This window comes from Lygodium microphyllum, chromosome 16 (genome assembly GCF_053477565.2).
Source record: "Lygodium microphyllum isolate KBCC chromosome 16, Lygodium_microphyllum_v1.1.10, whole genome shotgun sequence".
In the NCBI taxonomy this organism is placed as follows: domain Eukaryota; kingdom Viridiplantae; phylum Streptophyta; class Polypodiopsida; order Schizaeales; family Lygodiaceae; genus Lygodium; species Lygodium microphyllum.
Window position 1 is genome coordinate 125,633,469 of NC_141150.1, and position 24,682 is coordinate 125,658,150.

The 24,682-nt window shown below is 40.4% G+C and overlaps 1 protein-coding gene across 1 annotated transcript; it reads right to left on the bottom strand.

Annotated features, from left to right (window-relative positions):
- Nucleotides 1-22,619: 22,619 nt before the first annotated feature.
- Nucleotides 22,620-23,443, bottom strand: LOC148023394 (uncharacterized). The gene is made up of 2 exons (XM_087695209.1): nucleotides 23,114-23,443; nucleotides 22,620-23,006 (listed from the first exon to the last, which is right to left on the bottom strand). Exons 1-2 carry the CDS (start codon nucleotides 23,441-23,443, stop codon nucleotides 22,620-22,622), a joined length of 717 nt encoding a protein of 238 aa, XP_087551335.1.
- Nucleotides 23,444-24,682: the final 1,239 nt, after the last annotated feature.

The following is a 24,682-nucleotide window of genomic DNA, read 5'->3' on the forward strand; positions in this document are numbered from 1 at the left end:
ATTGAACTACCATGCTCCTTTGTATTCCAACTTGACAAGAAACGAGTAAGTTTTCACATCATATTATATCTACTTAGATGTATATCAAGATCTCACTCTCTAACTAACAAACATTTGTAATTTATTTTTTGCAGATATCGAAAAGGAGAGAAAATAATATACACTGCAAGGACATTCAAGAAAAGATATCTTTACTTTTGAAGGGAAAATTTCTATATATGAAGGCTTACAAGGCGATATGGCAAACCTATTTCTTTTTTGGATAACTATCCTTTCTAAGAGTCCTTTTGCCTTTCTTTGATGTCTTGGGTATAGAAGGTGTTGAAGCTGTGGCTTTGCCTTCCGTGGTTATAGGCACCACATCTCCTTCATGGTGCAAATCCCCACCAATCTCTGTTGTTGGTTGTATACAATTGACCATTATATACTTTAAGAGCTTTGCCCTGACATACTAAACATGCTCAGATGTATAGCAATCCTTCAAAAACTATCACACATTTATAGAAAAAAGAGTTTTATTTCATTATTGTTCTTACAATAGACTATATTTTTATCATCAATGGACTATTTGTAATTAATATCTATCTTAAAGTTTAGCATCTTTCATATTACCTTTACATGTTTATCATCATTAAGATAAACAAAGTTAACCATTCTTCTAGCATTTGCAATCACCCTCCAACCACAAGAATGGCTATCATCCTGATGGGGACACTGCAACCACCAACACAAAGTAAAACTATAAAGAGGACAGATGGTAGTTCATAGAATAAACTCATGTTTCAATTATTTTAATGAATAACTTACCGCAACTTGTTTATATTGCATTGTTGCAAGCAAATCAGACGGCATAGGGGGTATTTTCTCTAGCTCTTCAATTAATCTTTTGGCACCTCTATATATAAAATATGTTGAAATTTAGAGTACTTACAAAAATAATAATTGAAATATCAAGGAGCCCTTGGATAATATAACTTACAATTTAGCATTTTCATGGCTTCCTTTCATAGAGTTGATTAAAAAACATTGCTTATCCACAAGTTCTATTGCAATCAAGCTCCAATGAGAACTAAAAGCAATCATATCTCAACAAATTAGTAGGATAAAATCTCAAAAACTCTAATAGAATATTGAATCACTTACTTTTCATTATATGGAATTATAAGGAGCACCAAAGTATCGAAGTCAATCAGATTGAGCCAGTGCTCAATAAAACTTGTATCAAGCTCGTTCCTCATAAAGAATGAGATAGATGGATCAAGAACCTCAATTTTTTGTTGTATATCCAAAGGAAACTCATGCATTATACACCTAGAAAAGGCATAGAAATAGTGAGTATAAACAAGAAAAATCTTATTGTTAAAAAAATATCAAAAAGTATAAGTAAATATGGATGAATATACCTTAGGCCAACAAGAATAATACTGTCATTTACTTCTCTTCTTTTATCCTTAAGAATCTGAACACATGCAGCATTAAAGGAGATAACCTCAGTTCTTTTGCCTAAGTCACCAGGTAAGAAACAAAACACACTGAATCCTTTTGGATTAGCTGCTTCAAGAAGGGTGGCTAGCTCATTTTCAAAGAACTCTAGTTGCTCTGTTTCCCTTTCTTCAACCCTTTGCCTCCTATACTCTCTCCATTTATCTGCATGTTCCTCTTTAGCTTTCTCCTCTTTTTCATGTTGCCTTGTATCCTTCTCATGGGTGACATCCTCAACCCTAAGACTAGAATCATCTTTCTTTCTCGTAGCTGGGGGCACATTAGGGATTTTAAATGTCTTCATATCAGTGAGGGGAATTGGCTCAAGGACCTTTGAAAATCTATATCTTAGCCTCCTAAGAATTACCATGTCCTTGTCCATGAGTGTGAGCCTATGAGCATGAGTAGCACAAATATAGGTATCTTGAAAAAACTCAACTAAAAAATCCTCTGTGGCTTCTTGTATACAATTAAGAGCTGTTCTTGTCCATTTGAAACTATCCAAACTATATCTGTCACAAAGTTCCTGACAAGCCTCTGAAAAGACAACTTTGGAATTGCATTGTCAAGAGCCTTTACTACCTTCCAAATCTCCCTTAGGCACCAGACATTTTGAGAAAACTTTCTCTTTGGCTTTGACTTTCTAGAGAGCTTCTGAGGCTTTGAAGACTCATGAATCTTTGACGCTAAATCCCTAGGATCAATCTTCTCCTTTCTTGCTATTGCTTTAGTCCTAGCCATCTGCCAAAAAAAGACATGTTACTTCTTCTCCAACATGTCCAGCGAAACGTGAGTCCCAGACAAGAGGTATCCATGCTGCATGTCATTTTCGCATTTCAGCCGAATTTTTCTCGAGCCTGTCTAGTGAAACACGAGTGTCAAGCAAGGCGCCTCCTTGCAGCTGCTTCTTTTCGCGTTTCACCGGACTTGTTGTCCATTGTGTCCAGTGAAACGCGAATTTAAGACAGGAGACCTCCTTGAAGCACGTTATTTTCGCGTTTCACCGGACAACTCATGAATAGCATAGAAATCGACAAAACCAAGAAAAAAGAGCTTTGATTCAAGGAAAGCTTTTAAAATTACATAAAATATCCATGGATCTAGGGAAGAAGTTTGAAGATTTCCTTAAATCTCCACAACATTAAGGAGTGCTCCCACTATGGAAAAAATTCTTTCGTAGTGCTGATAAGCTCATAATAACATAAAGGATTAAGGAAAAGTATCAAAAGAATGCATTGAATGGAGCCTGTTATTGAAAAGCAAGATGCAGAAACCATACCTTCTTTTTAGCTTATTCTTCACAATCTCAGCCTCATGACTAGAATATGCTCGAAGGTTTCCTTTGTTGGGGAAGCTGTGAAATGCTTGGAGATTGGAAGGAACACCAAAGGTAAAGGCAGAGTAGCAATGTTTTTTGCTTGCTTGAAATGCGGTGAAAGGCGAAGGCCTTGAATTTGTATGGACTCAACGTTCTTGGCAAAGTGTTAATAACACACGTATGACGTATTCTCGCTTACCGGAAAAAAAATTTAACTTGGAAAAGTGTTATGTAACACACGTGTGACGTATTTTCGAAAAAAGAGATGCGTACATCTTCTAAGGACTTTGATACGGTGTGTTAAGTGAGACACGTGTGCATGTATTTTTCCATTATTACACAAACTTTTTCGTTGGAATTATCACCACATGCTTAACGGTCAATATAAAAGCATTTCAAAGCCATTTCTCTGACATTGTCTTCTTTTCTATTGAAATTTCATCTCGACTTCCCTTCAAGGTCCTTGCTTCCTGTGTGGAGAGCAGTTCAACAATCTTTAATAGGTAACAAAATTTTTTATTACAAGTATTTTAACAAAATAAATTTGATTAATATAGAAAGAATTTTTAATAACACTTGAATAATTACAGATGTTATGTGCTTTGTATCTTTTAAAAGCAGCATAGCTTTTCCAAAAAGGATTTTATCATAAATTTCTGTTTTTCCATAGAACTAATTTATAGTTCACGTTTCTCTTCTTGATTTGCATCTTTTGACCAGTGAAACGCGAAATAATGTCCCTGTTAGTGATATTTGGCTAAGTATTGCGTTTCACCGGTGAGATATTGAAAAAATTTTCGTCTTCAAGGTATTGTTCGGTGAAACGCGATTTCTTCACAGGAATTTACCTTGGACACTTTAATTTTCGCGTTTCACCGGCCAACTAAACAAATTTCTCATTTTTTGATTTTTTTGTCTTGAAAAATGCAATTTTGGGACCTCTTTTCATGGTTTCATCTTTTTTTATTGGATATTGGTTCTATTCTGCTTTTTTTTCATGGATAAATCTTTTCCTGTCAAGATGACAAAGAGGAAGCTATCTCTGGAAGGAATGGATGAGGAGGAGATAATTGAGACATCTGATGATAGGCTCTTTGATTTCTTATACACCAGTGGAAATTCTTCCAAGTTTTGGCTACATCAGGGAAATTTTCAATGTTCCTTTTGATTTGAAGGAGTTATTGGAGGATCTTGAAGATAAACTTAAGGAGTACATATGTTTTTATGATAGACATGTGCAAGGTTTGGAAGTCAATGGATTTGTTCATTATAGTGATGTCATGGGAGCCACCAGTACATCCAGGTCAACTTTGCTAGGCAGGTTCAACCTCATTGATGAGGAATTCAGAAAGAAAGAAACATGTTGCCCTTTCCACAGGTATCAACACCAATGCCTTCTGATCCACAAGGACGTTGGATTTATTGTGTATCTTCAGTACATGGAAAATTCTTCTCCAGACATAGACCAACAGAGAAAGCTAGAGGATATTGCAAGTATGGATAAGGAGGTCGAAGAGAAGGAGGAGATGTTCCAAGAAGATGTTGAGAATCAACTTGTCCAAGGTTTTGATGTAGGTTTGTTCAAGAGTGACAATATCACAATGGTGGAAGAAAAGGAGATCGAGCCAAGTGTACAGGTTGATGAAGAAGGTCCTCTTGCATGTGTTCCAACATTTCCCACTTATCTTATCAACAAGAAAAGATATGTGTTGCTAAATGATATTTAACATCTTTTTGATCTTAGAGAAGATTATTGCTTAGCAATCCTTGCAGATTGGGGCAAAAATGACATGAATTTTATAGGTTATGAACAAGAACCACTAGCAAGTCTTGATGTTGAGGGAGAGAATTTCCAAGATAGCTCTATAGCCTTACATACATGTATTAATCAGATCATAGAATACGAAAAGGGGGGGCCACCTATAGAAGAAGAGTTCTTGTAGGTCCAGAAGAAACTTCATATTGATGATGTAGGGTATGGAAATTGAAGTCTCCATTAGATGAGAAGCCCAAGAGTTTAATAAATCTTTATGATGATAGTCTTCTTGAAGAAGACGAACACCCTAAGGTATGAAATATAATTCGAAGTTACCCATTGAGTTTATGTTAGACTTTATTATGCATTATAGATAAATATATTATATCTTGTACTGTTGTGGTTTGTTCTGTAGATTAAGATTGAAGATTTGGACAACTTTCTTGGAAGGGCCAAGGGCTCTAGGCCAATGTAGCTTGGAAAAAATCAAAGCCTTGGCCATTATATTGGAAACTTAAACAATCAAACAATTGTAATATATCATAGTAGATTGTCAAGCTCTCCAAGTCTACCAATGATGGCTTTGAGAGCTATCTCAAAGGTAATTGGATCTCAAAAAATGTTGGCAGTTAAATGCTTACCCCGCGCGCATGATAATAATCCCCATCTGCGTTGTGCAAATAAGGCTGAGGGTTAAAACCCACAAGCCGCACAAGAACAACCCTTACGGAAAGGCAAATGGATAAATGATTAAAGTAGTGTTTATTATTTTTTAATTTACCCCCCTCCCCTCAGTCGATGCATGGCGAGGGGAGAGGAGTGCGAGAGGGAGGGTGAGTAGTCCATGAGTGGTGTGGGGAAGCATGAGGGGGGAGGCATCCACTCAAGCCACTTGTGTGGCTACCTCTCCCCCCCTTAGCCTATATGACCCCCCCTCCCCCCCCAAAGAATGGGGGAGGAAAGAGAAGGCTATGCTGTCAGAGGATCACACCACCGTGAAGATCGCTAAGCTACTGTTGTTGTTGTGCCGTTGCCCCCTGCCCATACCACCGCCATCAATATCATAATCTCCCCCCTCTCATCGTCAATCTCCTCTCCTTGAATCATTACCCCCCCTCCACATCATTCTCCTGGGAAGCAGACGCTTCTTGGAAGCTTCTTGAGAAGCTTCTAACAAGGCTTTCATAAGCCTTGTGCATACATGCTTTCCCCAGGATTTAAATTCCAAGCCTCCAAGGCCCCTGATCCTGCACAGGAGAGGAAGATCGCGGACTGTGAGTCTTCAGGATGCACGAGTAGCCCAAAGGAAAGCTTCTGCAACAAAAAAATACGCTGCATAAATGGCCCCAAAACAAAAGATGCAAGGCACACGTGCAGAAGTCTCTAACCCAAGTCTATGCGTGGATATTCCTACGAGTTCTCATGCCGAGGTTCTATGAGCTTAATTCCGCATAGAAGGAATGCATTAGGCACGTTTAACTTCATGGAAAGAATGCATTTACGCTTGTCTCTAATTCACATAGTAAAGTTAAGATACAATTGGGAATTTATTTCCGTGGACAATTTATAAGAATTAGTGCATGTCGTGCATTTGGGTTACTTGCATTTCCAAATTGCAAAATCCAAAGCACATATTGCGTAGGGTAAAAAGATGAAAATTTTTAAATGCATCTTTGATTGACCACGGAAAAGAAAAGCGCATAAGGCATTTAGGTAGTAATTTTCTACTTGTAGATTCGTATGACACAATCATTGTCGCTATTGTCCAAGTAGTTGCATTGCATGGAAATGAAACCATGAACTTGCCCGTTACATGCGAAGATGCATGTATTTTAAGTCAGATTAATTGCTGTAGAACACATTAAATCAACATTAGTCTTATGATATTCGTCATGCATGAACTTCATTTATCGAATTTGTATCTAGAAAAGGTTGCATGTCATATTGAAGCCTGAAATTCGATTGCATTAAACGACAGGTTGTAGGCATAGCTCCTTGATGTAAATCTATGTAGGTTTTATGCAAGTTATTCCCCATGTTGTCAATCATCATGATTTTTACAAGGAAAAGATATGGTCATTGCAAACCTTATAGTTGCAAAGAAGTAAAGAATCACATATTTACACGCAATGTGATGTCTTGCAACTATTTACACCTTTAGAACAAGTTTAGCATCTCCAAGAAAAGGTCGTTTCTTGTCGCAAGACAAGTAGACCAATTTTGCTAAATCACTTGTAATGTTATAACCTTCAAGGGATTTGTAAAAGCATAGCTAGTTGGTACAATGAACACTTCAAAGTGCTAGGTAGGGTTTAGTATGTTAAAAATTTTGCCTAGTATCGCACTTGGGACGCCAAGTCGAGACTTTCAAACCCTAAGGTCCTACCCACATTCACGGAATGATTGGGTTAAATGGAACGCCCATACAAGAATGATATAGGGTTTTACTCTAAGGATTGAATGACCTAATACTAGACTTTCGATTGAGTTTAGAAGCCCTAGGCCAAGTGTTATTAGCTAGTAAGATTAGGGTTGGGTTGGGTAAGGACTCCCAAACCCTACATCTTGGCCAAACATATTTCTTGTCCAAGAAACATCGTTTGATGGGAGAAATGATCTTGCGAGTTAGGTGTGACACCTATGCAACAAGTTGCAACGTCACATGGTTTTGTGTTAAATCATAAAGTAGAGTTGCCACTCCTTATAACAAGGTTGGCAGGTTCTAGCGCAAGTCTAACTTGCAAGAGGATGAGTAGTCATCCTGCTACATCACCCTTTTTGGGCTAATTTTCCAAGTTAGGGGAAGTTATGTATTGCCTAGTAAGCAAAGGATCAAATCAAGTTAGGGCAACGAGAATTGCCCAGGATTTACTGTCTTAATTTAAGGAACCTAAGGTGTTTGGGTTAGATATAAGCCCTAACCCAAGGATAAAAGGGGTAGACAAGAAATGAAACCCTTGAGGATCCTGCCAAGTTGCAATTGATCTTGGATCGGATGCTGGATGCATTCGGAGAAGAGGATTCACACCTTAACTGTTGGCCAAATAAATGACCACTGGATTGATTGTGTTTGTACAGTTTAGGAGCACTGTTTGTATTGCTTTACTCAATGAACTAAAGATGAAAAAATAATTAAATGCTTTAGGTTGAAGCTTTGGAGGGATAGGCAGCATCAGTTACCCCCAACTGTGTGCCTGACCCTAACCAAGGGGGTTGTTAGCCGCGCTGGGAATGTGGACCGAACCTACCGCGAGAGGTCTCTCCGTTGGCCGCTACTTGGATTAGGAGGACGCTTGGGTGCCAGGGGGGCTCTGGCCCATAAATCCATTACCTTCTGTAACGTGTCCACTTGTTCTCTTGTAGGACATGTCTTAACAGCCCATCGAGAACAGAGTCTAGAAAGCGCAGCCCGGTACTCCCACGGAATGTCAGGGGGTTTGCGATGAACCTCTTGAGTCTGCCATGAAACGGAAGCATTCCAGCCTTCCCACTTAGGACTGACCTGAATCAAGGTTTTCCTAATGGTTAAATTCTTAGAGAGTAACTAGCATCGAACCCCAGGTGAACTACTTTATGCAAAAATGTCAGGGTCGAAGCAGATTCATGCTGTACTTGGTTCAAGGAGAACGGGAAATGAGAGGGATGCAAAGCTCGACCTCTCTGCCCATAAGGCATAGTCCCATTCCGTTCCCCTAAAACAGCATAAATCAGGATTCTAGTAACCTAGACTCTAGGTCAACGTTCCTTGCTATCAACTTCTTTAAGAAAAGTTCTTGGCCAACCGGGACCACCCATCCGTAGGATGGACCCATGGCCACATCCACCGCACTAACCTAGGGGTTGCTTTACCTACCACATTTAGTTGGACACACATAAAAGAGCTTCCTTAATTGTCCAATTAGTAATCGGTTCCTTCATGTAATCTTAGCACTGACATAGAAAAACAATGTCAAACAAGTTCCTTTTCAACAATTGATCTTATTTATTAGTCATTGGAATACATCATATAATCCAGCTCGAAGGCTAATCCATATCGAAGGCAACCAAGCAATCCTCAGGGATTACTAATCCAAGTTTTCACCTGTAGACTAATATGCGGGCCTTGAGATCCAATCCCAAGTCACGTCGACCTCTTGTGTAGGACCCGAAAGGCAAGGTATTTATGGCCAGTGCCCCCCTGGCACCCAAGTGTCCTCCTGCTCCAAGTAGCGCCCAATGAAGAGACCTCTCACAGTGGGTTCGGTCCATATTCCCAGCGTGGCTAACAACCCCCTTGGTTAGGGTCAGACAGACAGCCGGGGGTAACTGATGCTACCTCTCCCTCCAAGCCTTCAACCTGAAGCATTAGTTATTTTTCCATCTTTAGTTCTTTGAGAAAAGCAATACAAACAGTGCTCCTAAACTGTACAAAAACAATCAATCCAGTGGTGTAAATCCTCTTCTCCGAATGCGTCCAGCATCCGATCTAGGATCAATTGTGACTTGGCAAGATCCCCAAGGGTTTCATTGCTTGTTTACCCTTTTATCCATGGGTTAGGGTTTATACCCTATTAATCCAAACTAACCAATACCTTAGGTTCCTTAAGTTAAGATAGTAAAACTTGGGCAATCCTCATCACCCTAACATGATTTGTCGATTGCTCGTTACCCTAACTTGCCAACTCAATAGCAGAATTACTCATCCTCTTGCAAATTATCTTGTACTTAGATCCTACCAACCCTTGTTCTAAAGAGTGGCAAATCTGTCTTGTGACTTAAAAACAAAGCCATGCCACGTTGCAACTTGTTGCATAGGAGTCGCATCTAACTTATGGGATCAATCTCTCATCAATGACGTTCCTTGGTCAAGAAGTATGTTTAGTCAAGATGTAGGGTTTGGGGTGTCTTCTTACCCAACCCAACCCCTAACCTTACTAGGTCACAACGCTTGGCCCTAGTGATTCTAAACTGAATCGGAAGTTTAGAATTAGGTCGATCGATCCTTAGGGTAAAGCCCTACATTGTTATTGTATGGACGTCCAATTAACCCAATCATTCCATGAATGTGGGTAGGACCTTTGGGTTCGAAAGTCTCGACTTTGCGTCCAAGTGTGATATTAGGCAGAATTTCTAATGTGCTAAACCCTAGCTAGCACTTTGAGGTGTTCGTTGTACTAACTACTTATGCTTTTAAGAATCCCATCTGGGTTATGTCATTACAAGTGATTTAGCTAAATCAGTCTACTTGTCTTGCGACAAGAAACGATCTTTTCTTAGAGATGCTAAATTTTTTCTAAAGGCATAAATAGTTGCAAGACCTCACATTACGTGCAAATATGTGTTTCATTACTTCTATGCAACTATAAGGTTTGCAATTACCATTTCTTTTCATTGCAAAAATCATGATGATTGACAACTTGGGGAATAACTTGCATAAAACCTACATAGATTTACATCAAGAAGCTATGCATATAACCTTTTGTTTAATGCAATTGAATTTAAGGCTTTAATATGATATGCAACCTTTTCTAGGTACAACTTGATGAATGAAGTTCATGCATGACGAATATGTGACACGCAACCTTTTCTAGATACAACTTCGTTAAATGAAGTTCATGCATGATGAATGTCATAAGTTTATGCTGACTTGATTCATTCTACGGCAATTAATCCGACTTAAAATGCAAGCATCATCGCATGCAATAGGCAAGTTCATGATTTCATTTCCATGCAATGCAACTACTTGGACAACATCAATAACGATTATGTCATACCAATCTACAAGTAGAAAATTACTACTTAAATGCCTTATGCACTTTTCTTTTCTGCAGCCAATCAATGACGCTTTTAAACAATTTCATCTTTTAAACCTAAGTAATATGCGCTTAGGATTTGCAACTTGGAAATGCAAGCAACCCAATTTGCATGACATGCACTAACTCTTGTAAATCGTTCAAGGAGATAATTTCCCGAATGTATTTTAACTAGACTATGTGAATTAGAAACATGCGTAAAAACATTCTTCCCATGAAAATTAATCATGCCTAATGCATTGCTTTAATGCGGAATCATCCTTTCTGCCTTGGATTTTTTTATTTTGCGCGGAACATGGCCCTTACAAAATGTGATTTTTAGCAAAACCCACAGTGGTGAGGATGAGCAAGGCTTATAGAAGCCTTGTTTTTTGAAGCTTCTATGCTTCTAAGTAGAAGCTACGTGGAGAGAGAAGAATTAGTTTAGTGGGAGAAGGTGCCGATGATGAAGATGGAGGTGATAATGATGATGGTGATGGTAGAGTAGAGGAGGCAGCAACGCTACAACAGGTGGAAGCGGGTGGCAGGTGGCATGTGGCGGTGGCTTCCTAGCGTGGCGATGCTCTCTGAGAGCACGGCCTCCTCTTCTCTCTCTTTGTGCCTCTCCCCCAAACTACAGGGGGGAGGTTTTATAGTGTGTAAGTGGGGGGGGGGATCCACACACGTGGAGGGCTTTCATGCCTTCCCTCCCTCATGCATCCCCACACCACACTCCTCCCTCTCTCTACTTAGCTCCACTCACTCTCCCCTGCCATGCATCGGTTGAGGGGAGGGGGAGTAAATAATAAAAAAATTTGCACTACTTTAATCATTTATCCATTTTCCTTTATGTAAGGGGTGTTTCCCATGCAGCTTGTGGTCTTCAAGCCCCGACCTCTTTTGCACGACATGGAGCCAGAATTTAACATGGTGCACGGAGGGAACACTTAGCCACCGACATTAATCGATGCGGGAGATGTCTTTGCACAGCTTTTGTGTGGGCGTGTGGTGATCAAAGTTCTTTAATATTTTGAGCAGAAATATTACATTCTCTCCCCCTTAGAGGAATCGACATGTCCTCATATTGAGAAGAACTGGGGGTATTGTTGGTTGAGAACACTTTCATCCATCCAAGTGGCATCCTCCTCGGGATAATATTTCCACTGAATGAGGTATTCTCTCAAGGTTTTGGATCTCAAATGTCTCTCCCTCACATCTAAGATCCTGTCAAGCCATAGCTCAAGGACTCCTTGGCTAGGCATTACAACTTGTTGATCATCAAGTATATGACTAGGGTTAGGTACATACTTTTTTAGTAGACTGATATGAAATACATTACGAACCTTTAGGTTCTCCGGGAGTTGAAGTCTGTAAGCATTAGGTCCTAGGCACTTGAGGATCTTGTAGGGTCCACAATACCTTGGACTTAACTTCTTGCATTCACCTAGGGATAGGGAACTCTTCTTTGGGCATACACAAATGAAGACCACATCTGAAGGATCTATCTTGACGTTTCAAATCTGCGTATGCCTTCTGTCTATCCTTGGCGGCTTGGATGTCTTGTTGTAATCTTCTAGCATTTGCTTTGAAGCTTTAACCTTCAAGGTTGGATCTGAGAAGTTTAAAGGACTTCGACATTCGTGCCCGTACAATGCTTGAAAAGGGGTCATCTGAATGCTTTGTTGGTAGGAAGCATTGTAGGCAAACTCAACCAGTGGCAAGTATTGAATCCAGTTTTTGGGTTTGCGACAGTAGTGTTCCCTTAGCATATCCTCAATGACTTGGTTGACTTGCTTCATTTGACCATTAGTTTGGGGATGATAAGATGTACTGAAATAGAGTTGAGTCCCAATGGCTTCGAAGATAGCCCTCCAGAAGTGTGATGTGAAGAGAGAGTCATGATAACTAATGATTCTTTTGGGTAGCCCATGTAGTTTGAATATCTCCATGATGAACAACCTTGAAATATCTGAGGCTTTATAGTTTGTCTTAACAAGGATAAGATGTGTAACCTTGGTGAGCATATCAACCACAACCATAATGGAGTTGTATCCTATCTGAACTTGGGGTAGGCTAACAACAAAGTCCATACTGATGAATTTCCATTTCATTTGGGAAATGTTAAGTGGTTGCAACTTCCCTGGCATTTTGACATGTTCAGCCTTAAAGCGCTAACAAGACAAACATTCTGTGACATATTTGAGAATGTCACCTTTAAGCCTCTCCTAATAATAGCTCTTTCTAACTACATTGAGGGTCTTGGCATAGCCAGGATGTCCTATGAAAGGGGAGTCATGAGCTTCCCAAAGTATTTTTTGCTTGAGGGATTGGCTTGTTGGTGTACATAATCTCGTTCTATAGTAGACAAGTCCACCATTGATAGAGAATTCTAGATACTTTGCCTATAGCTTCAGGTCTTGATCCTTGATGGGGATCTCCCTTAGCAACTTCTGATAGGTTGGATCATGGCATGCCTCTTCCCTAGCTAGCTCAAGTATTGGGTTGTTTGGCATGGATACGTTTGTGGCTAAAGATCTAGCTGTTGATGGATCTTGCAAGATTAGAGAATTTAGAAATGCCTTGCAACTGAATGCATTGGAAACTACATTCTCCTTTCTAGGCCGGTATTTGATTTCAAAATCATACTCCTTTAGCACTTCAATCCATCGAATTGCCTCATGTTGATCTCATTTTGGGCAAAGATCCACTTAAGACTTTTATGATCCGTCAGTAGGGTAAACTTGTTACCCAGCAGGTAGTGTCTCCAAAGCTTGAGAGCATGGATGATAGCTAAGAGCTCCAAATCATGGGTAGCATAATTCCTCTCATGGATGACAGCTAACAACTCCACATCATGGATGAGAGCTAATAGCTCTAGATCATGGGTAGCATAATTCCTCTCATGGCTCTTCAGTTTCCTTGAAGAGTATGCTACAGGATGACCTTCTTGCATAAGCACACATCCTAAGGCAAGTGTGCTAGCATCAGTTATTACTTCGAACTCCTTACTAAGATATGAAAGTTTGAGGATAGGTGCTTATACCAAAATTTTCTTTAGTATATGAAAGCTATATTGTTGAGCAGTTGACCATACAATTGATGTTTGCTTCTTCAGTAGATCCGTCAGAGGCACTACAATCAAAGCATAGTTTTTTATAAAGACCCTGTACCATCCTATCAATCCAAGAAAATTGTGCATTTCTTTGATAGTTGTTGGATTTGGCCATTCTAGAACGTCTCTGATCTTGGCCGAGTCCACTGAGATCCCTTCCGGTGCTACAATGAATCCCAGATATTCAATCTATTGTTTGAAGAACGCACACTTTTTCTTTTTGGCATGAAGCTTGTGTGTCCTCATTGTCTCTAGGACAATGCAAAGCTGGGGTTCATGATCCTCTTCTTGTTTGGAGTAGACTAAGGTATCGTCGAAGAAGACGAGTACAAAGTCATCAAGATATGGTCTAAAGATATCCTGCATTAACCTATTGAAGGTGGCAGGTGCATTTCTCAGTCCGAATGACATGACCAGGAACTCAAAATGCCCATATCTTGTGCTGAATGCCGTCTTTTCGATATCTTCTTCCTTGATCCTTATTTGATAGTATCCAGACCTGAGATCAATCTTGGAGAAGATCTTCACACCTTGAAGATGGTCAAGAAGTTCATCTATTCTTGGAATAGGATATTTGTTCTTAATGGTTGATTGATTCAACCCTCTGTAGTCAATACACAGCCGAAGCGTTCCATCCTTTTTCTTCTAGAATAGCAGTGGAGTTCCCCATGGCCAACTTCTGGGATGGATGTAGCCCTGATCTAACAATTGCTTAAGTTGCTCCTTCAGCTCAATTGCTTCCAAGATGGACATTCTATGTGGCCTCTTTGCAATTGGTGCGGCTCCTGGCACTAGCTTGATCTCATGATCAAATTCCCTTTGAGGCAGAAGTTCTATCAGCTCTTCAGGAAATACGTCTGTGTACTCGTTTAGCCATGAGGGCTCTTCCTTAGACTCCTGATTCTGATCTAACTTATTAAGCTCAATCAAATAGAGAGGTAGCCCCTTTCTGACTCCCTTTATTATCCGAGATGCTTTGGCCAATTGAATTTTCAGATTTCTAGCCTCTCCTTGAGTTGTGACCAATTCCCTTTCATATTTTGGAAAGGAAACTTGGCCCTTTCCAAAATAAATGTGGACATCATTAGGTTTAAGCCAATCCATTCCGAGCAAACACTCATGGATACCTAGGTTCATAACCCAGAATCTGACCGAAGTCCACTTTCCTCCTAGTAGGAATTCCACCTTAGCACTTTGCCTGGTACAAGTGACCTCACGACCATTTGCTAATTCCACAAGGCAGGTGCATCTATTGTGGCTATTCCTAGTCTTTTTGCATAAACTGTTGAGATAAATGAATGTGTACTACCACAATCAATCAAGGTTTTGAAACCTTTACCTTGATAGTCAGATGGTGTTTGAATCACTGAAAATTGGCGATTCGGGCATTTCTTGTGAAGAGTGGCATGGATTGTTGCCCTCTCAAAGTCTACTTCCATGGTCGAGTCTTCTTCATCGCACATCTCCCTATTGGCAACACAAGCGGTTCTTCCTCTGCCCCGGGTGGTGGCACCTTGGCCACGGATGGTTCCTTGGGATGGTCCTTGATGTTGTCCTCCGCCAAGCTTAGGACATTGCCTTTTGAAACGATTGGGCTCATTGCAATGGAAGCAACGGATATTGCGGCCATTACCTTGGGTAGGAACAAAATTATTGACATTGTTGGTCCTAGCTTTCTTTCTTTGTCCCTGGTTTGGACCTTGAACTCTCTTTGCCTGGGACCTATACACTCCTTTGTTTTGATCCTTGTAATACCAAGTCTTATTACTTCTTGGCGTGTTCTACACTTCTTGTATTATGGGTGCAACTTGAATGAGTGTGTCCTAAAGATTTGTTGGGCGCATTGATTCGAGGCGGGTGTTTACCGGTGGGTTTAGTTCGGCACAAAACTTTGACACCTGTTGTGTCATATCCATTTGTGGCACATACTTCAAAAGAGAGAAAAACTTTGAGTAGTATGCATCAAGAGATAAACCAAGCTGTTTTAGCTCATAGAACTCGTTCATCTTCTGCGTGTGGTAGGCAGGTGGTAAGTATCTTCCTCGCACAGCTCTTTTAAGCTTTTCCCAAGTAATTGACCCTTCCGAGATCCCTTGGTCTCTGCACCATTGCTTCCACCAAAGTCTTGCTTCGTCGATAAGCTTCAGCTTGGTGAGCATTGCTTGGTTGGTGGGTGCAGTATCTGCTGTTTCAAAGTAATCTTCCATGGATTCGATCCAAATCTCAGAATCACTTTGGAAGGTCCTTTCTTTACCATCAAATTCTGGTGGCTTGATTTGCTTGAGAAGAAACTTCTTCTCCTGAATCACAGCCATACTTGGGGTAGGGGTCAGACTAGGAATCTTCACTTGAGATTGTGCATGGACATTGGGATTCTTAACGTTAACAACTCACTAAATGTTTCTCACATTGCATTTCATGCCCAATTTAGCTTTCAGCCAAGAGACCTAATCACTTAACTCTTTTATCAATACTCACAATCAAGACAATCATTGATAAAAACAGTCTTATTTCCTTCATATGGGCATAGCCCTTTCGGAGTACAATTATTTTTGGGAAGATGGAATAAGCTGATACATTAATTCGCAGAGAATAAGATTGTGTTACATTCAGCTATGGAAACTAAGTAATAGTATGGATTGGGGTCATAGATTTTCAGGAATGGATAGGTCATTGGAAGATTAGGATATCCTTTCCTTTGGTACCTGTTCTTCTTGTAACATCCCAACACCTTGATTATGTCGGTAGAGATTATTCGGGTCACTTTCTCGTACACATACGTGTTCTGCTTAACCTTTTGACCTCCGACATGTAGGGTTGCATTTATGTGAGCCTCAACAAAGATGAATAGCTTCACGATCTTCAGGTCCTTCAACTAGTTGATTCTCTTTAGGTTGGTTCGAAGGTACGCAAATTAGTGGGCAGCTATGTAATAGATTCCTAAACCACCCATCCATCTCCGCTCCACATACAGGGGTGAAGGATTGTAGATGCAGTCTAGGATATTCATCATATCAATCCTCGATAATCTGAAGCACGTATCACGGTCATAAACATAACTTGGAATACCAAGAATCTGTTCCATGCTTCACGACTCTGCAAGCTAGCATCGATAAGTAAGTAAGAAAATGTTCTTAACAGCAACATTTGCTCTACTTCTCCTTATTAAACTTTCTTGTAAAAGATACATCCTTCATTGGTTTTCTCTAATACCAACTGTAACATGTCCTTCTATTCTCTTGCACTTGGTTCAAGAAGAATGGGAAACGAAAGGGATGCAAAGCTCGACCTCTCTGCCCATAAGGCATAGTCCCATTCCGTTCCCCTAAAATAACATAAATTGGGATTCTAGTAACCTAGACTCTAGGTCAACGTTCCTTGCTGTCAACTTCTTTGAGAAAAGTTCCCGGCCAACCGGGACCACCCATCCGTAGGACGGACCCATGGCCACATCCACCGCACTTTCCTCAAAGTTGCTTTAGTTGTCTAATTACCTACCACATTTAGTTGTGGACACGCATAAAACAGCTTCCTTAATTATCCAATTAGTCACTAGTTCCTTCATGTAATCTTAGCACTGACATAGAAAAACAATGTCAAACAAGTTACTTTTCAACAATTGATCTTATTTATCAGTCTTTGGAATACATCATATAATCCAACATGAATGCTAATCCATAATCTGCCCAAAGGCAATCCAACAATCCTTAGGGATTACTAATGCAAGTTTTCACCTGCGGGCCTCGAGATCCAATCCCGAGTCACGTCGACCTCTTGTGTAGGACCCGAAAGGCAAGGTATTTATGGCCAGTGCCCCCCTGGCACCCAAGCATCCTCCTGCTTCAAGTAGCGTCCAAGAAAGAGACCTCTCACAGCAGGTTCGGTCCATGTTCCCGGCGTGGCTAATAACCCCTTGGTTAGGGTCAAGCAGACAGTCGAGGGTAACTGATGCTGCCTCTCCCTCCAAGCCTTAAACCTGAAGCATTAATTATTTTTGCATCTTTAATTATTTGAGCAAAGCAATACAAAATTTGCTCCTAAACTATACAAACACAATCAATCCAGTGGTCGTTTATCTGGCCAACTACTAAGGTGTGAATCCTCTTCTCCGAATGCGTCTAGCATCCAATCTGGGATCAATTGCGACTTGGAAATATCCCCAAGGGTTTCGTTGCTTGTTTTCCCTTTTAACCATGGGTTAGGGTTTATACCCTATTAACCCAAATTAACCAACACATTAGGTTCCTTAAGTTAAGACAGTAAATCCTAGGCAATCCTCGTCGCCCTAACTTGATTTGTCAATTGCTCGTTACCCTAACTTGGCAACTCAGTAGCAGGATTACTCATCCTCTTGCAAATTATCTTGTACTTAGATCCTACCAACCCTTGTTCTAAAGAGTGGCAAATCCGTCTAGTGACTTAAACACAAAGCCATGCGATGTTGCAACTTGTTGCATAGGAGTCGCATCTAAGTTATGGGATCAATCTCCCATCAATGACGCTCCTTGGTCAAGAATTATTTTTAGTCAAGATGTAGGGTTTGGGGCGTCTTCTTACCCAACCCAATCCCTAACCTTACTAGGTCACAACGCTTGGCCCTAGTGATTCTAAACTCAATCGGAAGTTTAGTATTAGGTCGATCGATCCTTAGGGTAAAACCCTAGATTGTTATTGCATGGGCGTCCAATTAACCCAATCATTCCATGAATGTGGGTAGGACCTTTGGGTTCGAAAGTCTCGACTTTGTGTTCAAGTGCAATACTAGGCAGAATTTCTAACGTGCTAAACCCTAGCTAGCACTTTGAGGTGTTTGTTGTACTAACTACTTATGATTTTAAGAATCCCATGTGGGTTATGTCATTACAAGTGATTTAGCTAAATCGGTCTACTTGTCTTGCGACAAGAAACGATATTTTCTTAGAGATGCTAAATTTATTCTAAAGGCGTAAATAGTTGCAAGACCTCACATTACGTGCAAATATGTGAAATTTCATTACTTATGTGCAATTATAAGGTTTGCAATTACCATTTCTTTTCATTGCAAAAATCATGATGATTGACAACTTGGGGAATAACTTGCATAAAACCTACATAGATTTACATCAAGGAGCTATGCCTACAACCTTTTGTTTAATGCAATTGAATTTCACGCTTTAATATGACATGCAACCTTTTCTAGGTACAACTTCGATGAATGAAGTTCATGCATGACGAATATGTGACACGCAACCTTTTCTAGATACAACTTCATTAAATGAAGTTCATGCATGACGAATGTCATAAGACTATGCTGACTTAATCCGTTCTACGGAAGTTAATCCGACTTAAAATGCAAGCATCATTGCATGCAACAGGCAAGTTCATGGTTTCATTTCCATGCAATGCAACTACTTGGACAACATCGATAACAATTATGTCATACAAATCTACAAGTAGAAAATTACTACCTAAATGCCTTATGCACTTTTCATTTCTGCGGCCAATCAAAGATGCTTTTAAACAACTTCATCTTTTAAACCTAATCAATATGCACTTAGGATTTGCAACTTGGAAATGCAAGCAACCCAATTTGCATGACATGCACTAACTCTTGTAAATCGTTCAAGGAGATAATTTCCCAAATGTGAATTAGAAACATGCGTAAATGCATTCTTCCCATGAAAATTAATCGTGCCTAATGCATTGCTTTAATGTGGAATCATTCTTTTAAGAAAGTGGGCTTGAGGGCATGTAGGGATGTCCACGTGCATGCTTAGGGAAGAACTTCCCATGTGTGCGTCTCTTGCCATTTTCTTGGGATCCATTGACGTGGGAGCCAAAGAAGAATTCTGGTTCAGCAATTCCTCTTTGGCTCTTTTGTGTATCGAATTCCTTTTTGCCGTGGATTTTTCTATTTTGCGTGGAACAGGGCCCTTATAGAATGTGATTTTTGGCAAAACCCACAGTGATGAGGATGAACAAGGCTTATAAAAGGCTTCTTTTTAGAAGCTTCTATGCTTGTGAGCAGAAGCTACGTGGAGAGAGAAGAAGTAGTTTACTGGGAGAAGATGCCGATGACAAAGATGGAGGTGATAATGATGATGGTGATGGTAGAGTGAAGGCGGCAGCAGTGCTACAACAGGCAATAGCGGGCAGCATGTGGTGGCGGCTTCGTGGCGTGGTGGTGCTCTCTAACAGCACGGTCTCCTATTCTCTCTCTTCATGCCTCCCTCCCAATCTCCAGGGGGGAGGTTTTACAGTGTGTAAGGGGGGGGGGAGATCCACACATGTGGAGGGCTTTCATGCCTTCCCTCCCTCATGCATCCCCACACCACACTCCTACCTCTCTCCACTTAGCTCCACTCCCTCTCCCCTGCCATGCATCGGCTGAGGGGAGGCGGTACATAATAAAAAAATTTGCACTTCTATATGTAAGGGGTGTTTCTCGTGTGGCTTGCGGTCTTTAAACCTCGACCTCTTTTGAACGACACGGACTCAAAATTTAACATGGTGCGCGGAGGGAACACTTAGCCACTGATATTAATTGACACATGAGATGTCTTTGCACAGCTTTTGTGCGGGCGTGCGGTGATCAAAGTTCTTTAATATTTCGAGCGGAAATATTACACCTTTCGAGTCCTGGACAAGAAGTGGAAAAGAGGCCGACGTGACTCGCGATTGGATCTCGAGGCCCGCATACTAGTCTACGGGTGGAAACTTGGATTAGTAATCCCTGAGGATTGTTGGATTTCCTTCGGGCGGATTATGGATTAGCCGATGGGCTGGATTATATAATGTATTCCCAAGATAAATAAGACCAATTGTTGAAAAGGAACTTGTTTGACACAGTTTTTCTATGTGAAGTGCTAAGGTTACATGAAGGAATCGTTGATTAATTGGCTAATTAAGAAAGCTCTTTTTGCATGTCAAACTAAATGTGGTAGATAATTAGACAACTAAAGCAACCCCGAGGAAAGTTGCGGTTGGCCGAGAACTTTTCTTGAAGGAAATAAACAGCAAGGAACATTGACCTAGAGTCTAGGTTACTAGAATCCTGATTTATGTTGTTTTAGGGGAACGAAATGGGACTATGTCTTATGGGTAGAGAGGTCTTGCTTTGCATCCCTCTTGTTTCCCATTCTCCTTGAACCAAGTGCAGCATGAATCCGCTTTGACCCTGACGTTTCTACGTAAAGTAGTTCACCTGGGGGTTCAACGCTAGTTATTCTCTAGGAACTTGACCATAAGGGAAACCCTGATTCAGGTCGGTCCTAAGTGGGAATGGCCGGAATGCTTCCACTATGTGGCAGACTCGGGAAGACCTAGATCGCAAACCCCGTAATATTCCGTGGGAGTGCCGCGCGGTGCTTTCTAGACTCTCTTCCCGATGGGTTGCTAAGACGTGTCCTACAAGTGAACAGGTGGACACGTTACAATTACCAAAAGGTGTGGCATTGTATATTTCTAAAAGGTTACAATTTTGCATTTTGTTGCATCTATAAGTTTGTTGTGGTTACTCCAAAATGCATGGATGTTGACAAAACAATGAATTTGCCTTGGGGTAAACTAGCATTGGATTTCATATAAGGAGGTGAAACAAAAGTATAACCTTGTCTTTCTCTCTATGAGGGCATTGGCACTGGATATCCCCTGCAACTTCCCTTGCCCTTGCATTTACAACTATTCATGAAGTATTAAATTACCTAAGATTGATTCATTGAGAACATCATTTAAGATGGCATAATGGATGCATCCCCCATGTACAAATCCATGCTATTGCAAATGTATCACACATCCTAGGATGAACTTAATTCTATTTGCTATTATTTTGGCCATGATTTCATAAACCATATTAAGCATCGTAAGAGGTCTCCAACTAGTGAACTAACTCCATCAAAAGACTTGATATTTAACTTCATAAGACAATTGTTAAGCTCCTTCTTTAGAAACTCCCCTCCAGTTCATATTTTATGGAGTATATGCATAAATCCTTGGAGCAAACTTTCCTCAGGGATTGATACACTTCAACTAGAATGGCATCAATGCCAATGGATTTGACATCCATAAGTGAATGAAACACATATCCAAAAATGCAGAAAACTTGAAATCCATAAGTGACTCGATGTTGTTAGTAGCAACGAGTTCCAACATCTGAGGGATCGGTTTTTTCCAATCCCATTAGATACAAACCCTCTTCTCAACTTTGAGAACTTATCCATTAGATACAATAGTTTATGAGACTTAGAGGGTTCTTCGCAATGCTTCAATGAGCAAACCCAACCCCCCATCCACTTAGAGACAGAGGCCTCGAACGTTGACCCAAAGCGGACATTTGATTTACAAGACCTCCTTTGGATTGAAGTTTTCCATCATGAGAGTGCATACAATAGATTATCTTTGTATACCACCACCGACCCTAGTACAAGATCTCTCTCACAACCAAAAGAAGAAGCTCAAGTTCCAAGGATATTACAAATCAATCACTTAGATTAATCACTTTTTGATTTAGGAAACATTTTCCTAAATAAGGTTTCAATACTTGTAAGGCTAATTTTCAAAATCATCTTACAACAAAATCAGGGCCTCAACATGTGAAAACAATTCATGACTCTTCTTTCTCAAACCCCCCTTATGTCTCTACACCATTGTGAAAGCTAGAAATTTATAACTCTTCTTTTTCAATCGTCAATTCCATGACGAGAAACTATCAAGACATGGACACTATCTACTTCCCATGGTGATAGCTGTGGTGGTGGTTTCAATGATGATGCCCAACCGAGCTAGTCAAGCACTACAACACAATGCCGCCATACACGCGTCCATTACACGCGAAAAGTTACGGGCGTGTGTATGGTCGTTTATACTTACAGCAATATCAGGTGCGTGTATACATGCATGTAACAGCGCGTGTATAATTGCATGTGTGGGCGCGTGTATTTGCGCGTTAAGTCTGTCATAATACACGCTTTGTTACACGCGACACAGAGCCTAACTACAAAAATCCATTTCTTTTCAAAACAGAAAACCATTAAGTTTTAAAAATGTCATTGTGCATTGCAGTGTTTACAAACCATTACAAAATCCCACTACATGCACTTACAACAACGTAATATATTGAAAAATATATCTTCATATGGTTATTGAAAGACAAAGTATACAATAGAAATATCATGAATTTGGAACAATACAGTGATGGATTGGTTAGGGTTCGATCTCATCTTCAATAAGATCCATCCTTGCCAAACGATCAACATCAATATCCATTTGATCAATTTGTAAGGCTACGATTAAATTTATTCTACTATCGCTATTTTGCCCATTGATAATGGTACCGATGCCTTGATCATTCTCATCATCATCACCATCATCCTCAATGGAAGGGTCATCCTCATGATCATGAGAAATGGCACGCTCATCCTCATTATCATGATCATCTACATTGGCATGTTCGACATCATCTTCTTTGCGGCTTGCCACATCCTCCATATGCTCCATATCAGTGAATGTATTATACATTACTTTGGAACGTGGTGCAATAGGGATGACATACCACCATTTACTGTCATGCACCATTGGCAGATAGATAACCTGCTCAAATACACATAATTCATTAATTAATTAGCATATCAAAAGTCAAGGGGTGCGCGAGCTTAGATATATATGTACATGAAACACATTTGTAAAAAAATGCATACCTGCTCACATTGTTGTGGCAATACGAGCCTATCTTTCTTTGTTTGCCAAAACTTTGTAGAGTCAATAGTTACATAGCCACTTGCATGGCGTTTTATCGTTGCGTTAGGCCCTTTTTCCACCACGTTTATTTTCCATTTGACATCCAAAACATACACAAAGAAGCGGCGAAAGTCAAGTCTGTATATGTCTTGGATTGTGCCACAACAATCATCAATTTTTCCATTGGCTCCCTCAAAGCTACTGATGACACCGCAGTCTTGTGTATTCCTCTTTTCATCTATTCTTTGTGTTCGAAAATGCTTGCCTTCACACCATATAGCATTGAACATAGTGCACTGGACCAAAATAACTGCTTGAAGAGGATGATGACATGCTATGTCCAAAATAACCAATACAGAAGTAGGATCAGTTTTTAGTGAAATCATACACATCCTATGCACAAAACAATGGATACACAAGAACAATCAGTTTTTAAAAAAAGTATAAACAGGCTCTGTGTCGCGTGTACAGGCGCGTCTACAATGTATTCTGCTGCGCTTTTACACGCGTGCTTTTCGCGTTTACCTACCGCGTGCGCCGCTTTCTTTCTTTCAAAAGCCCTCTTTCAAAACACTTCTTCTTCTTCTTTCTGCGTCGCTTTCTTTCTTTCAAAATCCCTCTTTCTCCCTCTTGGACTACCCAAAAGAAGCAAAGGGTGCAGACAACACAGAAAGGGAGAGAGAAGCAAGAATCAACGAACTCACTTTTCAAAGACTTTTCAAAGAGGTTGGTTGTCGTTTGTTTGTTTTGGCAAATCTGTCGCTTTCTTTCTTTCCACCCGTGCTATGTGTACTTGAAAGCGACAGAGGATAGAATTCACACACATTGTATATGTGCTTAACTATTTATTTCTTGACGTTTAAACGACATCCGTCAAGATAGAGGAAAGAGAGAAGAAGGAACCCTTGTGTATGTGTTTAGTCATTTCTCCCTTGATGGACAATGTCCGTCAAGATAGAGGAAAGAGTTTTTGTTTTTCATGAATTTCGTCACTAATTCGAAATGAACTTCTTCTTTTGGCTTATGATCTTCTACTAATTCGATGTTTGGTATTGTAAGAGATATGTTTATTTTCTAGAATGGTAGATATATGTTGTAGGTTATATATTGTAGGAGATATATTGAGGAGATATATTGTAGGAGATATGTTTATTTTTTATATGCATGTTTTGCTTGGTTCATTGAGGTGGAATTTCGACGCTTTGCGGATTCTTCATGGATCCAGGCTCTTCCTCCGATCCGTGGGCATACGCCACTTGGATGATGGAGATGATAAACCATTTTGGGCGCCATCTTAATCCAGTGGAGCTGACAGAGTATATGTATGCCCATCCTCCTCCTAGACTCCCAGGTCACACTGCGCCCCCAAGTACACAAGCCTCTCCACTGCCGTCTACGCCTACGAGTCCGGCGAGACATACCCCTGCGCATACACGCTCATCGAGGAGACACACCCCTGCATGGACACACTCACGCACACCCTCCTCTGTACCGTCACGTGAGGGCTCACGGCCACCATCACGTGCTCC

Coding starts and splice junctions, on each gene's coding strand:
- LOC148023394 (XM_087695209.1), bottom strand. CDS start 23,443: ATGTTCAATGCTATATGGTGTGAAGGCAAGCATTTTCGAACACAAAGA. Junction 23,007..23,113: donor TGCCACAACAATGTGAGCAG/GTATGCATTTTT, acceptor GTATTTGAGCAG/GTTATCTATCTGCCAATGGT.